The 17,432-nt window shown below is 40.6% G+C and overlaps 1 protein-coding gene across 1 annotated transcript in view; it reads right to left on the bottom strand.

Moving 5' to 3' along the window:
* cacna1c (calcium channel, voltage-dependent, L type, alpha 1C subunit) overlaps positions 1-17,432 on the bottom strand; it is an 890,104-nt gene that overhangs the window by 557,633 nt on the left and 315,039 nt on the right. The window contains exon 7 of the mRNA XM_043708872.1: positions 10,538-10,734. Coding sequence (XP_043564807.1) covers positions 10,538-10,734 — 197 coding nt within the window. The remainder of the gene's footprint in view (positions 1-10,537; positions 10,735-17,432) is intronic.

Raw genomic sequence — 17,432 nt, 5'->3', positions numbered from 1 at the left:
ACAGTGTGGTACGGTAATTGCTCTTCCCAAAACCTGAAGAAACTACAGAGAGTTATGAATACAGAGCAGTCTATCATGCAAACCAGCCTCATATCCACTGACTTCATCAATATTTGCCGCTGCATTGGGAAAGCGACCAAAATCATCAAAGACCCCTTGCACTCCAGTTAAGCTCTCTCCTAAACTCTTTATTCACGCAGAAGGTATAAATGTTTGAATACATGTAGGAACAGATTCTTCCCCACTCATATCAGACTTCTGAATTGACCTCTTAAATGCTAAAGTTGATCTCTCTCTGCACCTTCTTGGCAGCGATAACACCGTATCCTGCACTCTGTTCTGTTACCCTGATGTACTTCTATTCCACGGTCTGCTGTAAAGCATGAAAGCCAACACTTTTCACAGTACCTTGGTACATGTGATAGTAAAAATCAAATCAAATAAATTAAATAATCTCAGAATGTGGGGTTGCCCACTGAAGACAGAGATGAGTGGAATTTCATCTCTGAAAGGGTTGTGAATCTATGGAAATCTTTAACACAAGGGCTGCAGGGGCTGTGTTAAGTATGTTCAAGGCTGAGATTGACAGATTTTTAATTTTGGTAAGTCAAAGGGCAAGAAAGTGGAGTTGAGAATCATCAGATCAGCTCTCATCTCATTGAATGGTGGAGTAAAGTCAATGATGTGAATGCTTACTTCTGCTACTTTAATCTGTAGTTTCCCAGTCTTTACTAAAAGAAACTTTTTTTTCAACTCTCACTAAAATCATCTTATGCACCTTCTGAATGACACTGTAAATTTTACACTGAAGTTAGGCATTTTATTTACTTTAGGTCCATGCCTGCTTGTAACTGAGTTGGCTTGACAAACTGATTTTATACAAGTGCTTTGAAGCCAGCACATATAAAAAGTTTCACCTCATTAGTCCAGCTGGATTGGAACTCATATTGCAAAACTGAATCCAATAAATCTAAAGTAAACTTAATTGCATATCAAATTCCATCCACCAATTCTAACCAAATAAACTTTCTGCCTGTCTTTTTGCTGCTATAAATGACAATGGTATTACTTAAAAATAGGATTACAGTTTGCTTGCCAAGCTCAGATCACTAAAATAAATATTAGGACCAATTAGTTTATCCAATGGAAACAGCAACCTACTAAGTAAAGTTGACAGAGTGTTCTGTCTTGAAGCAACCAAATACAAAAATTGCTGGAGAAGCTCAGCAGGTCGAATAGCATCTGTGGAGGAAAAGCAGAGATAATGTTTCAGAAAGCACAAGTAAGAGAAAGTGAGACAATGAGAGATAGTAGGCCAGGGACGAAGATCAGTGATAATGGGGACAATGAATAGTTGAAAATGGGTTGGCTGTACTAAAAACAACCCATTTTGTGACATGACCTGGGGTTGTGGGGGTAGTTAATAAACAAGGGACTGGGTATTCATGTTCAAAAGTCGCTCAATTTGACATTGAGTCTTGAAGGCTGGAAGATTCCGAAGAGGAAGATGAGGCATTCATTGTTCATTCAGCTTGCATTTAGCTTTTAAAGGACTAATGTTCTTTAGGGAAGGAAACTGCCATCCTTACCTGATCTGGCCTCACCGTGACTCCAGACTCTCAGCAAGGGGACTGACTATTAACTACACTTGGGGCAGTTAGGGATGGCAATAAATACTAGACTCACCAGTAATGCCCACCCATGAATTAATAAAAAAAAACTTGTCATGATCCATAGGCTATATATTGGAGACTGCTGAGGTATCAGAGATTTGTTATTCTTTCCAATGTAAATGAGCCTAGCCCACATTGACAAGTCTCCATTAAAAGATGGAGAAACTCAATGTACTGGGATTATGGGATACTGATATTCTGGGTACACATTAAAATCAGTCAGTATGTGGCACAATAAATTGTCACATACCATACTTCACCAAATCAAATTCAATCCAGATGAAAAATCTTGATCATATTTTAATTAATTTGTGTAGTTATTCATATGCACTGTAGTGCCAATGCCTTTGTTCATCAATAACCACTGTAAAGGAAAGCACATGGTGCTCTAACTTCCTGAAGAATTCAAACCTAGCAGCCCATCTGAAGAAAGAATCCATTAATTACCACAATAAATCAGATTCAATTATCATTCCTGCTGATGAGTCCTATTCCTTCTTTTCCTTCTTGTTTTAAAGAAGATACGACGTAATGAAGTAAGTATCTAAATTACAAGTCTGTTACAGGTGGAAGATGTGTTGAACTGTGTTTGACAGCATTTCATAAACTTCAGAAAATTTGACTATCTTAATCTGGATTGGATAATTATGTTTTGACATAAAGAAATAAAGAATACACTGGATCTTTAATTGCTGTAAAACAAATTCTGCATTTCAGATTCTTTGTTCTCTTTTGATTAGTGCTGAAAAAAAGACATTTTGTTGAAACTTTTTGTCTTGCAATCATCAGGAGAATTCATAAGAATTACTAAAGTAACAGCTGGCAAGCCAATAAGCTGTACTGCCTCTCACATAAATGAGCAATGCAGTATTTGAATTTCACAGCCCACAAACCAGACACGCTGGCTATATGTCCCAAAGGCTGGCAGATTGTATCAAACAGCACATCCCTTTGGCTGTTTGCAACATGCAAGGAACTTTATCTAGTCACTTAGAGTCAGAGCATCATACAGCACAGAAATAGGCCTTTGTCCAACTCGTCCATACTGACCAACTTATCCAAATTAAACTAGTCCCATTTGCCTGCATTTGGCCCATATCCCTCTAAACCTCTCCCATTCATGTACCTGTCCAAATGTCTTTTAAATCTTGTAACTGGACCTGCATCTACCACTTCCCCTCGCAATTCATTCCATATCCAAATCACCATCTTTGTGAAAATGTTGCCCTTCAGATCCCTTTTAAATCTTTCTCCCCTGAGCTTAAAAGTATGCCCCCTCTAGTTTTGAATTCCCCTACCCTAGGGAAAGACACATGCTATTCACCTTATCTAAGCCCATTTCAATTTTATAAACCTCTATAAAGGTACCTCAGCTCCAGTGAAATATGTCACAGGCTATCCACCCTCTTCTTATAACTCAAACCCTCAAGTCCTGGTAACATTCTTGTCAGTCTCTTCTGCACCCTCTTCAATTTAATAATATCCTTCCTGTAGCAGGGCAACTAAAACTATCCACAGTACTCCTAAAGTGGCCTCACCAATGCCCTGTAAACTATAACATGATGTCCTAACTCCTATACTCAAAGGTATGAACTACGAAGGCAAGTGTGCCAAATGCCTTCTTTACCACGCTGTCCAACTATGACACCACTTTCAATGGATGACCTATGAACACCTAGGTGTGTGTTCAACAACATGCCCTAGAGCCCTACCATTAATTGTTTAAGTCATGCCCTTGATTGCCTTTCCAAAACGCAACACCTCACACTTATCTAAATTAAACTCCATCTGCCACTCCTTAGCCATTGGCCCAACTGATCAAGATCCCTTTATAATCTTCTATCACCTTCTTCACTGTCTACCACCAATTTGGTGTCATCTGCAAACTTACTCACCATGCTTCCTATATTCTCATCCAAATTATTTATATAAATAATAAACAACAGTGGATCCAACACTGATCCCGGTGTGGTTGCTGGTCTCCAGTCTGAAAAATGACCCTCCACCAGCACCCTCTGTCTCCTAATGTCAAGCCAATTTTGTATCCAATTGGCAAACTCTCCCTGAATCCCATGTGAATAAACTAACTAGTCCACCATGCAGAATCTTATTATAGGTCTCACTAAAATCCATATAGACAACATCTACAGCTCTGCCCTCATCTAGCTTTTTGGTCAAGTCTTCAAAAAACTCAATCAAGTTTGTGAGATAAGATTTCCCATGCACAAACCATGCTGAATATCCCTAATCAGTCTTTGCCTCTCCGAATGCATGTGATTCATATCTAACAGAATCCCCTCCATCAACTTACACACCATTGACATGAGACTCACTGGTCTAGAGTTCCCAGGGTTCTCCTAGTAGATTTTCTTAAATAATGGCACAACATTAGCCAACTTCTTCCGGCATCTCACCCGTGGCTGTCAACAATACAAATATCTTAGCAAGGGGCCCAACAATCTCTTAGCTTTCCACAAAGTTCTTGGGAAACACCTGATCAGGTCCCGGGGATTGATCTTCCTTTATGAACTCCAGCAACTCCTCTTCTCTGATATTAACTCTTTCACAACATCACTATTTATTTCCCCAAGTAACCTATTTTCTATGTCTTTCTCCACAGTAAATACTGACACAAAGTAGTTGTCTAGTATCTCTTCCCTCTCCTGTGGTTCCACACATAGATGGCCTTGCTGTTCTTTAAGGGGCCCTTAACCTCACTAGTTGGTCTTTTGACCTTAACGTACTTGTAGGATATCTTTGGATTACCTTAGCCTTATCTGCAAAGGCTATCTCATATCCCTCTTTTGACCTCCTGATTTCCCTCTTAAGAATACCCATATTTCTCTGTACTCTTCAAGAGATACACTTGATCCTAGTTGTCTACATCTTATTCTTGACCAGAGCCTCAATGTCTCAATTCATTCAGCATTCCCTACTGCTACCAGCCTTACCCTTCACTGTCTCTGAACTCTCATTATCTCACTTTTGAAAGCCTCCCACTTGCCAGTTGTCTCCTTAACTGTGAACAGTCTACCCAATCAACTTTTGAAAGCTCCTGTCTCATTTTGTTAAAATTGGCCAATTAAGAACTTTAACTTTTATACATAACTTTTCCATAACTATTCTAATAATAGTTATGATAACTGGTCACAAAGTGCTCTCCTACAACACCTCAGTCACTTACTCTGCCTTATTTCTCAAGAGAAGGTCAAGTTTTGCTCCTTCTCTAGAAGGTATATCTACATATTGGGAAAGAAAATTTTCTTGAACACTTAAATTCCTCCCCATCCAAGCCGTCAACACTATGGCACTCCCAGTCAATGACTGGAAAATTAAAATCCCCTACTATTACAACCCTATTATCCTTACACATATCTGAGATCTCTCTAAATATTTGCTTCTCAGTTTCCTGCTGACTATTGGTGGCCTATAGCACAATCCCATCAAGGTGGTCACCCTCTTCTTATTTCTCAGTTCCACCCGTATAGCTTCACTGGATGATCCCCCAGTAATATCCTCTCTAATTACAGAAGTACTGCTTTTCATGATCAAAAATGCCACCTCTCCTCTCTTGCTATTGGAAGGATAGAAATGGAGGCATCTAAACCCTGGAATAGTGAGTTACCAGTCTGGTCCCTTGCTTAGCAATGTTTTTGTAATAGCTATGATATCCCAGTCTCATATTCCCATACATGCCTAGAGTCCATCTGCCTTACCTTCAGACCACTTGCACTGAAATAAATGCAGTTTAATTCTTCAGTTACCCCATTCTCTGGGGTTTATTTCTGGGAGACAATTTATGTTTAAAAGAACATTTTATCAGTTTTGTCCCCTCTAAATCTCTGCAAGTCAAATATTAAAATCCCATTGATAAGACAGTCCCACATATTTCTGTTGCTGGTCTGTAACCAGCCAGATCCATAAGGGAGTAGTTTGGTTAGTTTGTTGATATTCCCTTTCTTTCTCTATGAAAGCACTCAGAATCATAGAATTTTACAGCACAGAAACAGTCATATCATGATTATGCCAATGTTGACTGAAATGGAAGTTTTGTTTATATCAGTTCCTTTGCCTTCTTTCTCACAATATCATTTCCAATTTTAAATTTTTAAAATAAGACCATAAGACATGGGAGCAGAAATTCAGCCATTCAGCCCAGTGAGTCTGCTCCCCCAATCAATCATGGCTGATTAGTTTCTCAACCCTAGTTTCCCACATTCTCCCCATAATCCTTGACACTCAAGAACCTATCCATCTCACTCTTAAATATACTCAATGACCTGGCCTCCACAGCCTTCTGTGGCAATGAATTCCACAGATTCACCACACTCTGACTGAAGATGTTTCTCCTTATTTCCATTCTAAAAGGTCTTCCCTTTACTCTAAGGCTGTGCCCTTGGGTCAGAGTCTCTCCTACAAATGGAAACATCTTCCCAACATTCACTCTGTCCAGCCCATTCATTATTCTGTAAGTTTCAATTAGATACCCCCTCATCCTCCTAAACTCTGAATGTAGACCCAGAGTCCTCAAACGTTCCTCATATGCTAAGCTTTTCATTCCTGGGACCTTTCTCATGAACCTCCTCTGAACATGCTCCAGGGCCAGTATATCCTTCCTGAGATATGGGGCCTAAAACTGCACACAATACTCCAAATGTGGTCTGACCAGACCCTGAAAGAGCCTCAAAAGTACATCTCTGCTTTTATAGAGTCATAGAGATGCACAGCATGGAAACAGACCCTTTGGTCCAACTCGTCTATGCCAGATATCCCAACCCAATCTAGTCCCATCAGTCAGCACTTGGCCCATATCTCTCCAAACCCTTCCTATTCATATACCCATCCAGGTGTCATTTAAATGTTGCAACTGTACCAGCCTCCACGATCTCCTCTGGCAGCTCATTCCATACACGTACCACCCTCTGTGTGAAAAGGTTGCCCCTTAGGTCTCTTTTATATCTTTTCCCTCTCACCCTAAACCTATTCCCTCTCGTTCTGGACTCCCCCACCTCAGGGAAAAGACTTTGCCTATTTATCCTATCTATGCCCCTCATGATTTTATAAACCTCTATGAGGTCACCCTTCAGTCTCCGATGTTTCAGGGAATACAGCCCGAGCCTAGTCAACCTCTCCCTATAATTCAAATCCTCCAAACCTGGCAACATCCTTGTCAATCTTTTCTGAACCCTTTCAAGTTTCACAACATCTTTCTGATAGGAAGACCAGAATTGCACACAATATTCCAACAGTGACCTAACCAATGTCCTGAACAGCTGCAACATGACCCCCAACTTCTGTACTCAATACTCTGACCAATAAAGGAAAGCATACCAAATGCCTTCTTCACTATTCTATGTCCCCGGGACTCCACTTTCAAGGAGCTGTGAACCTACACTCCAAGGTCTCTTTGTTCAGCAACACTCCTTAGGACCTTACCATGTATTCAAGTTGTCTCAAAATAAATGCCATCATTAGATTTGCTTTCCTAAGTACTGACTGAACCTGCAACTTTACCTTGAGAGAATCCTGGACTAGAACTCCCAAGTCTCTTTGCACTTCAGACTTCTGAATGTTCTCCATATTTAGAAAATAGTCCATACCTCTATTCTTCCCACCAAAGTGCATGACCTCACACTTTCCCATATTGTACTACATTTGCCACTTCTTTGCCCACTCTCCTAACATGTCCAAATCCTGATGAAGGGCTCTTGCCTGAAACGTTGATTCTTCTGCTCCTTGAATACTGCCTGACCTGCGTGCTTTTCCAGCACCACACTCTCGACTCAAATCCTTCTGCATCCTCCTTGCCTCCACAATGCTACCTGTCCCTCTACGTATCTTTGTATCATCTGAAAACTTAGCCAGAATGCCCTCAGTTCTTTCACCTAGATCATTAATGCATAAAGTGAAAAATTGTAGTCCCAAACACTGAGCCTTGCAGAACACCACTTGTCACCGGCTGCCATCCTGAGAAGGAGCCTTTTGTCCCCACTCTCTGCTTTCTGCCAAACAGCCAACCTTCCATCCATGCTAGCAACTTGCCTCTGACACCATGGACCCTTATCTTACTCAGTAGCCTCCTGTGCAGCATCTTGTCAAAGGCCTGTTTGAAGTCTAGGTAGATAACATCCATTGACTCTACTTGGTATAACCTGTTCATTACTAGTTATCCAATTCTCTTGTAAAGGCTATGATGGTTTCAAACATTACTTCTGTTTGGGAATGCGATATTCTAACAACAAGTTGTTAAAGGAAAACCTAACCTTACCCAGAGTACAGCCTTATCAATCAGTACAAATAAATTTTCCAGATTTACCTAATCAGGCTCTTCTTAAATTTGAATACGTCTATTAGATCTTCTTAGTCTTTTCTTGTTCTGTTCTAATAAAAGGGTCATATTTTCTCTATCCCCCGAACAATAAAAGTATCTCAATCCGCATAGAGTCAGAGATGTACAGCATGAAAACAGACCCTTCGGTTCTACCCATCCATGCCGACCAGATATCCCAACCCAATCTAGTCCTACCTGCCAGCACCCAGCCCATATCCCTCCAAACCCTTCTTATTCATATACTCATTTAAATGTCTCTAAAATGTTGCAATTGTACCAGCCTCCACCACTTCCTCTGGCAGCTCATTCCATACACTTACCACCCTCTGAGTGAAAAAGTTGCCCTGTAGGTCTCTTTTATATCTTTCCCTTCTCACTCTAAACCTATGCCCCCTAGTTCTGGACTCTCCTACCCCAGGGAAAAGACTTTGCCTATTTACCCTATCCATGCCCCTCATAATTTTGTAAATGTCTATAAGGTCACCCCTCAGCCTCCGACGCTCCAGGGAAAACAGCCCCAGCCTGTTCAGCCTCCAACCCTGGTAACATTCTTGTAAATCTTTTCTGAACCCTTTCAAGTTTCACAACATCTTTCCAACACTCCCTAGGACCTTACCATTAAGTGTATAAGTCCTGCTAAGATTTGCTTTCCCAAAATGCAGCATCTCGCATTTATCTGAATTAAACTCCATCTGCCACTTCTCAGCCCATTGGCCCATCTGGTCAAGATCCTGTTGTAATCTGAGGTAACCCTCTTTGCTATCCACTACACCTCCAATTTTGGTATCATCTGCAAACTTACTAACTGTACCTCCTATGCTTGCATCAAAGTCATTTATGTAAATGACAAAAAGTAGAGGACCCAGCACCGATCCTTTTGGCGCTCCACTGATCACAGGCCTCCAGTCTGAAAAGCAACCCTCCACCACCTCCCTCTGTCGCCTACCTTTGAGCCAGTTCTCTCTCAAAATGGCTAGTTCTCCCTGTATTCCGTGAGATCTAACCTTGCTTATCAGTCTCCCATGGGGAACCTTGTCGAACGTCTTACTGAAGTCCATATAGATCACATCTACCACTCTACCTTCATCAATCCTCATTGTTACTTCCTCAAAAAACTCAATCAACTCCTCCTAACAGCTTTATGATTTTGATTATATTTCTCAAGTAAGACAATTAAACTGAACACAATTTTCTGTGTTCAACGAAACAAATAATTTGTTAAGAATGAGAATTCTCTTTTCTTTGGGACTCTGCACTTTACTGACAAATCCTATGATCCTAAAGGTTCTCTCTGAACTAATCAATGTGTCTTTCAACTTTAAAAAGGAATGTTATCTGAATTACATCAGAATCTGCTCCTCTACCCCTTTTAAAGTTTTGTATTTTTACAACTTAGTATGCAGGTTTTTCATCATTCTTGCTGAGACTGACCAGTTAAGTGTACATTGGTCTTTGCTTTATACTTCACATTGTGAAAATAACAAAGTTGAAATGTATTTTGTAATGCAATTTGATATAGCAGTTCAATCATTTTCTCCTTTAACCCAACTCTTACATTTTAAGTTATTATTTACCTTTTTCCCTTATTTATTTTCCCTTTTCCTGACTTCTCAAATCAATATCTTCTGCTCATTATTTCAACTGATTCCCAAAATCCCATTACTTTTTGAAGCAAGAATTCAATAAAACTCAACCTGATGAGCCCACTGGATTTCTTGTGTTACATACTCTTTTTGGATTCAGATTAGTGGTGACTCAAAGGAATATAAGATAAAGTAAGTTTTTAATTGAGCAAATGAATGCAATGAAAAACATGAGAAAAAGAGGAAGTCAAGCATAATGCAGTTGGAAATGGCAAGGAACATAAGAATTAAAAGAGATCAGTACCAAGGAAAGTGGAAAGCAGGGCACTGAGTGAAAATAATAACGGAGGAATTACCCAAAGTTTCAATAACAAAAAGAGGCCAGAAATGCAAATGAAAGTGTGAAAACAAGTAAATAATGAAAACGTGAAAATTGAATTTAAAAAGTTATAAACAGTAAAGCATGGATAGGGAAAAGGAGGACCAGCAGATATAGAAATTCTGGAGATGAATATAATAGGCAGTGAGATCAACTGAAACAAAATAATTCAGTGTTAGCAACAAATTTGCTGTTAACAATCAGATTTTTGAAAATGCTTCAGGATGTAACTTAAGTATGATGGTAGATGTCAGAACAAAATTAGCAAAAATGCTACAAACTGTGGTATTAAATATTTTTCAGTTCCAAAACCCTCACGTATACAATTTTAAAAAATAAAATGCTTACAATAATGCAAAATACAGTCAGACTCTCCATCCAAATTCTAAGTTACTTCCTTATCAAAGTCACTAAGCAGCAGCCAGTTTAAAATGCTTTGTATTGGTGGAAATGGCACAATTTTCATGAACTTACAGTGAAGTAAATTTGTTATACATAAAATTATTGCAAATTACTTAATCCATCTTCTCCACAACTTATTTTGTTGTTTCGTTTCTGTTGTAATACATACCCAGTATAAGACATCAGTCCACCCCTCCATGGTGATGCACTGAAATACGGTTAACATAGCAAACGCAAAGTTATCGAAGTTAGTGATTCCATCATTGGGGCCAACCCATCCACTTTTACACAATGTGCCATTTGAACATCGACGACCATGTCCAATATTTAAGCTACAGGGTGCAGGTTCCTCTTCAGCAACTGTATCTGAATACAAAATAAGACAATAGATTAACAATGCAATAAAACAAAGAATGACAGATATTGGAGATTTGAATCAAAATCAGAAATTGCTTGAGAAACTCAGGAGCTCTCGCAGCATCTGTGGAAAGGAAGCAAGGTCAATGTACTGTTTTGGGCCCAGTGAGCCTTCATCAGAACTATTAGCAGCTCGGAAAAGGTTGCATATATTCTGACGATAGGTGGAGTTGGAGGTGCAGATAGGATTGGGGGTCTGGGGGAGGAGGAATATGTGAATAGGTAGAGACAGCCCAGAAAGAGAGAGAGCGAGAGAGAGCAAGAGAGAGAGAGCGAGAGAGCGAGAGAGAGAGCGAGAGAGCTAGGCAGACAAAGTGATGGATAATGGTAAGCCAGGGAGGGAAAACAAATGATATCGGTGACTATATGTAGGTGAAAATGAGTTGGATATGATTAAAACAATCCATGTCATGACAGGGCCAGGGGTTTGGAGATGGGCAATGATAGAAAAAGATGTTCAGGTTCTAAAATTATTGAACTCAATATTGAGCCCTGAATGCTGCAGTGGCCCAAGCGGAAAATGAGGTGTGGTTCTTCCAGCTTGCACTGAGCCTTGCTAGAGCACTGCAACAGGCCCATGACAGAAATGTTGGTCAGGGAACACTATGATGTGTTGAAGTGGCAGGAAACTGGAAACCCAAGGTCATTTTTGTGGAACAGAGTATTCTGCAAAACAGTCACCCAGTCTGTATTTCATCGCCCCAGTGTGGGGGAGACAGTGAGCAGTGAATACAGTAAACTAGATTGAGTGAAGTGCTGATAAATTGCTGCTTCGGTCGGCAATGTGTCAGGACCCTTGGACAGTGAGGTGGGAGGAAGTGAATGAGCAGGTATTATACCTTCTTCAAATGCATGGGAAAGTGCTGTGGGATTGATGTAACATTAAAGAGTTAACTTGCTCTGCTGACCTGCAAGAAATTGGATGTCCCGAGGCTAGGGTGGTATGCCTCTGACTTACAGATAGATTGTAAGAAATTACATTATCATCTCCTATTATTCAGAGCCATTTATATACAACTATTTGCAACAGATTTCACCGTTAAGGGATGATTTGTATTACATTGTTTCTGGAGGTGATGCGGTCACTGCATTGTGTCTTGAGTGGCATGTGACTGTGGGGGAATGGCAGAGGCTGTCTTGTGGGCATTACTAATTATGATGTAAAGATTTTGTATAAAGAAAGGACTGTTTCCTTTGTTCGGCGAGAGCTTTGACATGACTCTGCAAGCCCTGTGAGATGTATGTTAAAGTTCCTTCAGAACGTTTGTACCGTACTATGCTTAATAAAAGTTTGCTTGTTCACAGAAGTTGATGTTTTGCAGTTGCACCAAGTGTGTAAGAATCTCAGGAAAAAAGAACTTAACAGTTGAGGGGAGGAGCGGACCAAAGTGTCGCGAAGAAAACAGTCTCTGTGGAATGCTGACAAGGGAGGTGAGGGAAGGGGCACATGTGCCTGGTGATGGCATCCTGCTGGAGGTGGCGCAAATGATGACTTATGATCTCTTATCTGGGGATACTGCTGGGGTAGAAAATGAGGACTGGGAGAACCCTCTAAGTGTTGCAGGAAGAAACAGAAAGGGAGAGGGCAAAAGTGCAGGAAATATGTCAGACATGGCTGGGGACCCTGTCAACTAGTTAAAAATATAGATCACCTCTTTTGGGTAGCAAGTTTATTAATGTCCAGAGAGAACATTGATGATTGGATGACTCTAATAAATAGCAGCACGACGTTTATCTTTAGGTCTATGCGGATTGGAGACAACTTGTTAAAATTAAAAAGAAAATGTTGTATACCAATCTTAAAATTCTGTTTCTTTAACATTACAATTCATACTCATGAAACAAATGACACCCTTAGGCAGCATTGTTGCGAAAGTTCAGTGTTCTGAGAACATAAGACATAGGAGCAAGAGTAGGTTATCTGGCCCCTCGAACATGCTCCACCACTCAATAACATCGTGGCTGATCTTTTTATGGACTCAGCTCCACTTACCCACCCACCCATCATAACACTTAATTCCTTTACTGTTTAAAAAAAACTATCTTTGCCTTAAAAATGTTCAATGAGGAAGCCTCAACAGCTTTCATTAGGCAGGTAATTCCATAGGTTCGCATCCCTTTAGATTAAGAAGTTCCTCCTCAGCTGAGTCCTACACCTGCTCCCTCTTATTTTGAGGCTATGCCCCTTAGTTCTAGTTTCACCCACCAGTGGAATTAAACTCCATCTTTCTATCTTATCCATTCAATTCATAACTTTATACGCTTCTTTAAGATCTCCCCTCATTCTTTTAAATTCTAATGAGTAAGGTCCCATTCTATTCAATCTCTCCTCATAAGTCAACCCTCCCACCTCTGGAAGCAACCTAGTGAACCTCCTCTGCACCCCCTCCAGTGCCAGTACATCATTTCTCAAGCAACGAGACCAAAACTGTATATAGTACTCTAGGTGTGGCCTCACCAGCACCCTTTACACCCGCAGCATAACCTTCCTGTTTTTAAACCCCATCCCTCTTGCAATGAAGGACAATATTCCATATGCCTTCACCAAGTCCCTCTGTTTAGCTGCAAGCTGCAATTTTTCCCATTTAAATAATCGTCTATTTTGCTGTTACTCCTACCAAAATGGATGACCTCACATTTACCAACATTGTATTCCATCTGCCAGACATTTACTCACTCATTCAACCTACCAATATGTGTCTGCAGACTTTGTGTCCTGAGCACACTTTGCTCTACCACACTTCTTAGTGCCGCCTGTGAACACTGACACACCATACTTGGTCCCAAGTCCAAAACATCTGTGTAAATTGTAAACAATTGTGGTCCGAACACTGATTCCAGATTGTCAATGAGAAAAACATTCATTTATCCCAACTCTTTGCTTTCTTTTAATTCTCTGTCTACATCAGAGTCAAGAAGTGTGGTACTGGAAAAGCACAGCCGGTCAGGCAGCATTTGAGGAGCCGGAGAATCAACATTTCGAACATAAGCTAAAGAGAAAGATGGGGGGGGGTGGGAGCGGGGGGGGGGGGGGTGGAAGATAGTTAGGAATGTGATAGGTAGATGAAGACTTCAGGGCAGAGGAGACAACCTGGGGGGATGCAGTGAGAGAGAGAGAGACTCACTGAGATCCTTGTAAAGGGAGGAGAACGTCTTACAAGAGGCTTCGCAGTAAGGTTATAATCAACTAGGAGACAGTGAGGACTGCAGATGCTCTATCTACGTTGAGATAATACCTGGAACATCGTGCACCTTTATCTTATGCAGCAGCCTTTTGTGTGGCACCTTGTTGAATGCTTTCTGGAAATCTAAGAACACCAACCCATTGGTTCCCCATTGTCCACCGCACATGAATGACTTTCATATACCATAATGTAAAGTCAGTTCACTTCAATATTTTTATTTTTCTGCTGGCACATGCTGCAAGACATTAAGGAAATGCTGAGGGTTGCTAGGATTCAGTGAAGTAACAATATTCAATTTTCAGCATTAAAAACGAGAGGACCCAAACAGAAGGACCTGAAGAAAAGGGAAGTGTTATTAAAGACAAAATAGTCTTTTTTTGTTTTTATGGAGCTACACTTCATAAGCCATTCAGCAACTGGCAGCAGAGCCAGACACTTTAGCTATATTATGAATATTACCCCTAATTTAATAGTGTGTCCCTCATGTCTTTTATACTCGCTTGCCCCATTGGTCTATACTGTACCCATTGGCTTCCTGCTGCATAATCAGATTCTGTGCGAAATGTTACACATCACCAGGGCTTCATATGACATGTCTAGGAAAGTTGTAAAGAAAAACCTATTCACGTGCTCATATTTGGTATCAAACATGAATTGAAAGATATTCATTTTGTAATGAAATATATAGAAACTGAGTTTTCTGCAACCTGAGACATGGATGACTTTAGATATTAGATGCTCTCTACAGGTTCTTCAAACTTCCATTGCCTCAGCACTAACTCTCAGCTTGCAACACAAAGAACAGGAAAAGGAAACTTGTCACCATGGACATGATCCAATTATGTCCAGCCTGGCCTAAGTTCAAAGGGAATGGGCTACGTTAAAGCAAGAAGTCAACACGGTTAATACTGCAATGTTTTCTTATTATTCTCACCTTACATCTTTATTCTGTTATACACAAACATATATCGAATCAAACCAGGTTATTATAATTTGAGATCTATTTAGTAAAGTATTTCAACTAACATTTAAACGTATCCTCTGGTCTTATTGATATCTCAAAAGAAGAATCTGCAAATCTGTTCTACTCCAAGATATTTAATATTATATAGTAGTTACTGTTACTTCCTTCAGAAAGAGCAACAATCAACATTAAGTGCATATTCAACTCAAGAACATTTCGGCAGTTAGCACTGTGACCCTACTGACTGAAGGGCATCAGAGTTATTATGAATTATTTATTGTAACATATATTTAGAAAGATCCAGCAAAAAGTGTTTTTGTACCACGATATAGCACCATTTTGAGTTACAAAAGGAATAAAAAGGAATTAATAGACTTCATCTTCTGTACAAGTGGTCTTCAAACACAGATTCAGGGCTTCTGAAAAGTCTCTGCAAGGTGTCCTGGTCTTAAGGCATCCCCATGCTTCAGGCCTACCATCGCCAGGAGTCCCCATTCCAGGCTCTGCCTCCACCACAATGACCTGCCACCACCACCAAGAATCCCTCCTCCGGGCACCATGACGATCCACCGGGTTGCCGCAGAACACAGGTGAAAGCAGGAGCAGGAAAATAGACGTTTCAGGCAAAAGCTGCAGGGTTTCATCAGGAATTGACAGCCTGCTGAGTCACCAAATCCATTCTCTGAGCCTTCTGCAGCCAGAAGACCTCACTCCGGACACTGCCACCAGCGCAGCTGACAACTTGCTGAGTCCACCCTTCAAGTCTACCTCAGCCAGGAGTCCTCGCACGAGGCACTACCACCACCACAGCCGAAGATCCACTGAGCACTGCTCCAGCTTCCCTATGACTTCAGTTGAAGGAAAAAAGAAGAAAGAAAAAGACAATAAAGGAAACTGGCCAGCTGGCCTAGAATGGACAGCTTCAGGAGCTCAAACACTACATAACATGCCGGCATCCATTTCATGTGTTTTCTGAACTATGAAACAAAGTGGAATTGCAGATTGACAAATATTGTTGGGTATGCCCTATCGTGCTTGGATTGAAGCAGCTCATGGCTGCATTGACCTGAACAATCACTTGCAATGTCACACCTGGCAGAAATTAGCTGAATATCCCAATAAAACAAAACAATATTACTCTTTTATTAGCAGCATTAGTAGAGAGAGAAAAAAACATTTATAATATACCATCCTGTCCCAGCTATTTTTCAGTTCTGATGAAGGGTCACTGAACTCAAAACATTAATTTTGTTTTCCTCTCCACAGATGCTACTAGACATGGTGAGTTTTAGCAGCACTTTCTATTTTCTTTCAGAATTCCAGCAGACACAGTCTTTGTTTTTATAACTCTCTTTACTTTGCGAAGGTTGTTTGCCTTTGAAGGCAGGAGGAGGAAACCCGAAAGATAGGCATGTTTAAATTACAAGACCTGCTTGTACCTCTGATGTAATCTGATATTTTGTAGCCTATTTGTCATCTTCATCTTCCAAATGTCACTGACCAGAATTCCCTCATTAAAAGCTTCTTTCAATGTTATAATTACAAAAAAACATCATCCGAAACTCTTCAAAAAGTTTAAGAAATACAACTTTTAGCAGTGAAAGTATTATTAAGCATAAAACAGAAGAAAAGTATGACTTTCTTGAAGCTGTTTTAATGGTAGCTCTCATTGTATCAGTCATAATCTCTTTGTTGCATCACCATTGTGTAATGGCAAAAGTAACATATTTACAAGAAATTTATTGCATGTAAATAGATTTAAATAGTCAAGTAAATCCTTCAACCATTTTGGTGAAAGCTCTTTCAACCTGCCTTTATGCCTCACAGAAGTCTGAATGTAAGACAGAAAGGACAAACATAACTCGATAATCAATATTCCCTCTATTTTTTCATTTGTGCTGAACAGACCACAAGCCCTCGTGAGCACTGCAATTTTGCCCATGGGCAGCTTACCTTTCAAAAAAAAAAAATCAGTTTTCTCAATATCATCAACAGCCTCAGTTTAATATTCTCATACATATTATTCCATCTCTCCTCCCAATGAACACAGATTTTGCTCCTCACACACATTCTATTCTGTAGTGATTGCAATGACAGATTAGATATAGGCTCCCTGACTGGGGCTGTTAAACTGGTCCAATCAGGGAGTCCTCGTCTACAGATATAAACACGACTTAGGGCAGGTCTGAAGACCTCGTCATGGGACTGCTCCTGGGCCTGGCCAAACTGGCCATCAACAGGTCTAGGCAGCGGGCCATGGAGGGGGTCGTTTGGGCCGACTGCCTGCCCCTCTTCCGTGGTTACGTTAGGGCCCAGGTGTCCTTGGAGAAGGAGCACGCGGTGTCGACCAACACCCTGGAGTTGTTCAGGGAGAGGTGGGCGCCGCAGGGAGTGGAGTGCATTATTTCCCCCTCCAACTCTATTTTGATTTAGTCCCTACCCTCCCCTTCACTGTTTTGATCACACAGCACTGCCCTTTGATGTGAAGGACAGTGTTT

Source organism: Chiloscyllium plagiosum, chromosome 19, assembly GCF_004010195.1.
Source record: "Chiloscyllium plagiosum isolate BGI_BamShark_2017 chromosome 19, ASM401019v2, whole genome shotgun sequence".
Classification (NCBI taxonomy): domain Eukaryota; kingdom Metazoa; phylum Chordata; class Chondrichthyes; order Orectolobiformes; family Hemiscylliidae; genus Chiloscyllium; species Chiloscyllium plagiosum.
The sequence above is the reverse complement of the archived record's forward strand: the minus strand, read 5'-3'. Positions and strand labels throughout refer to the sequence as shown.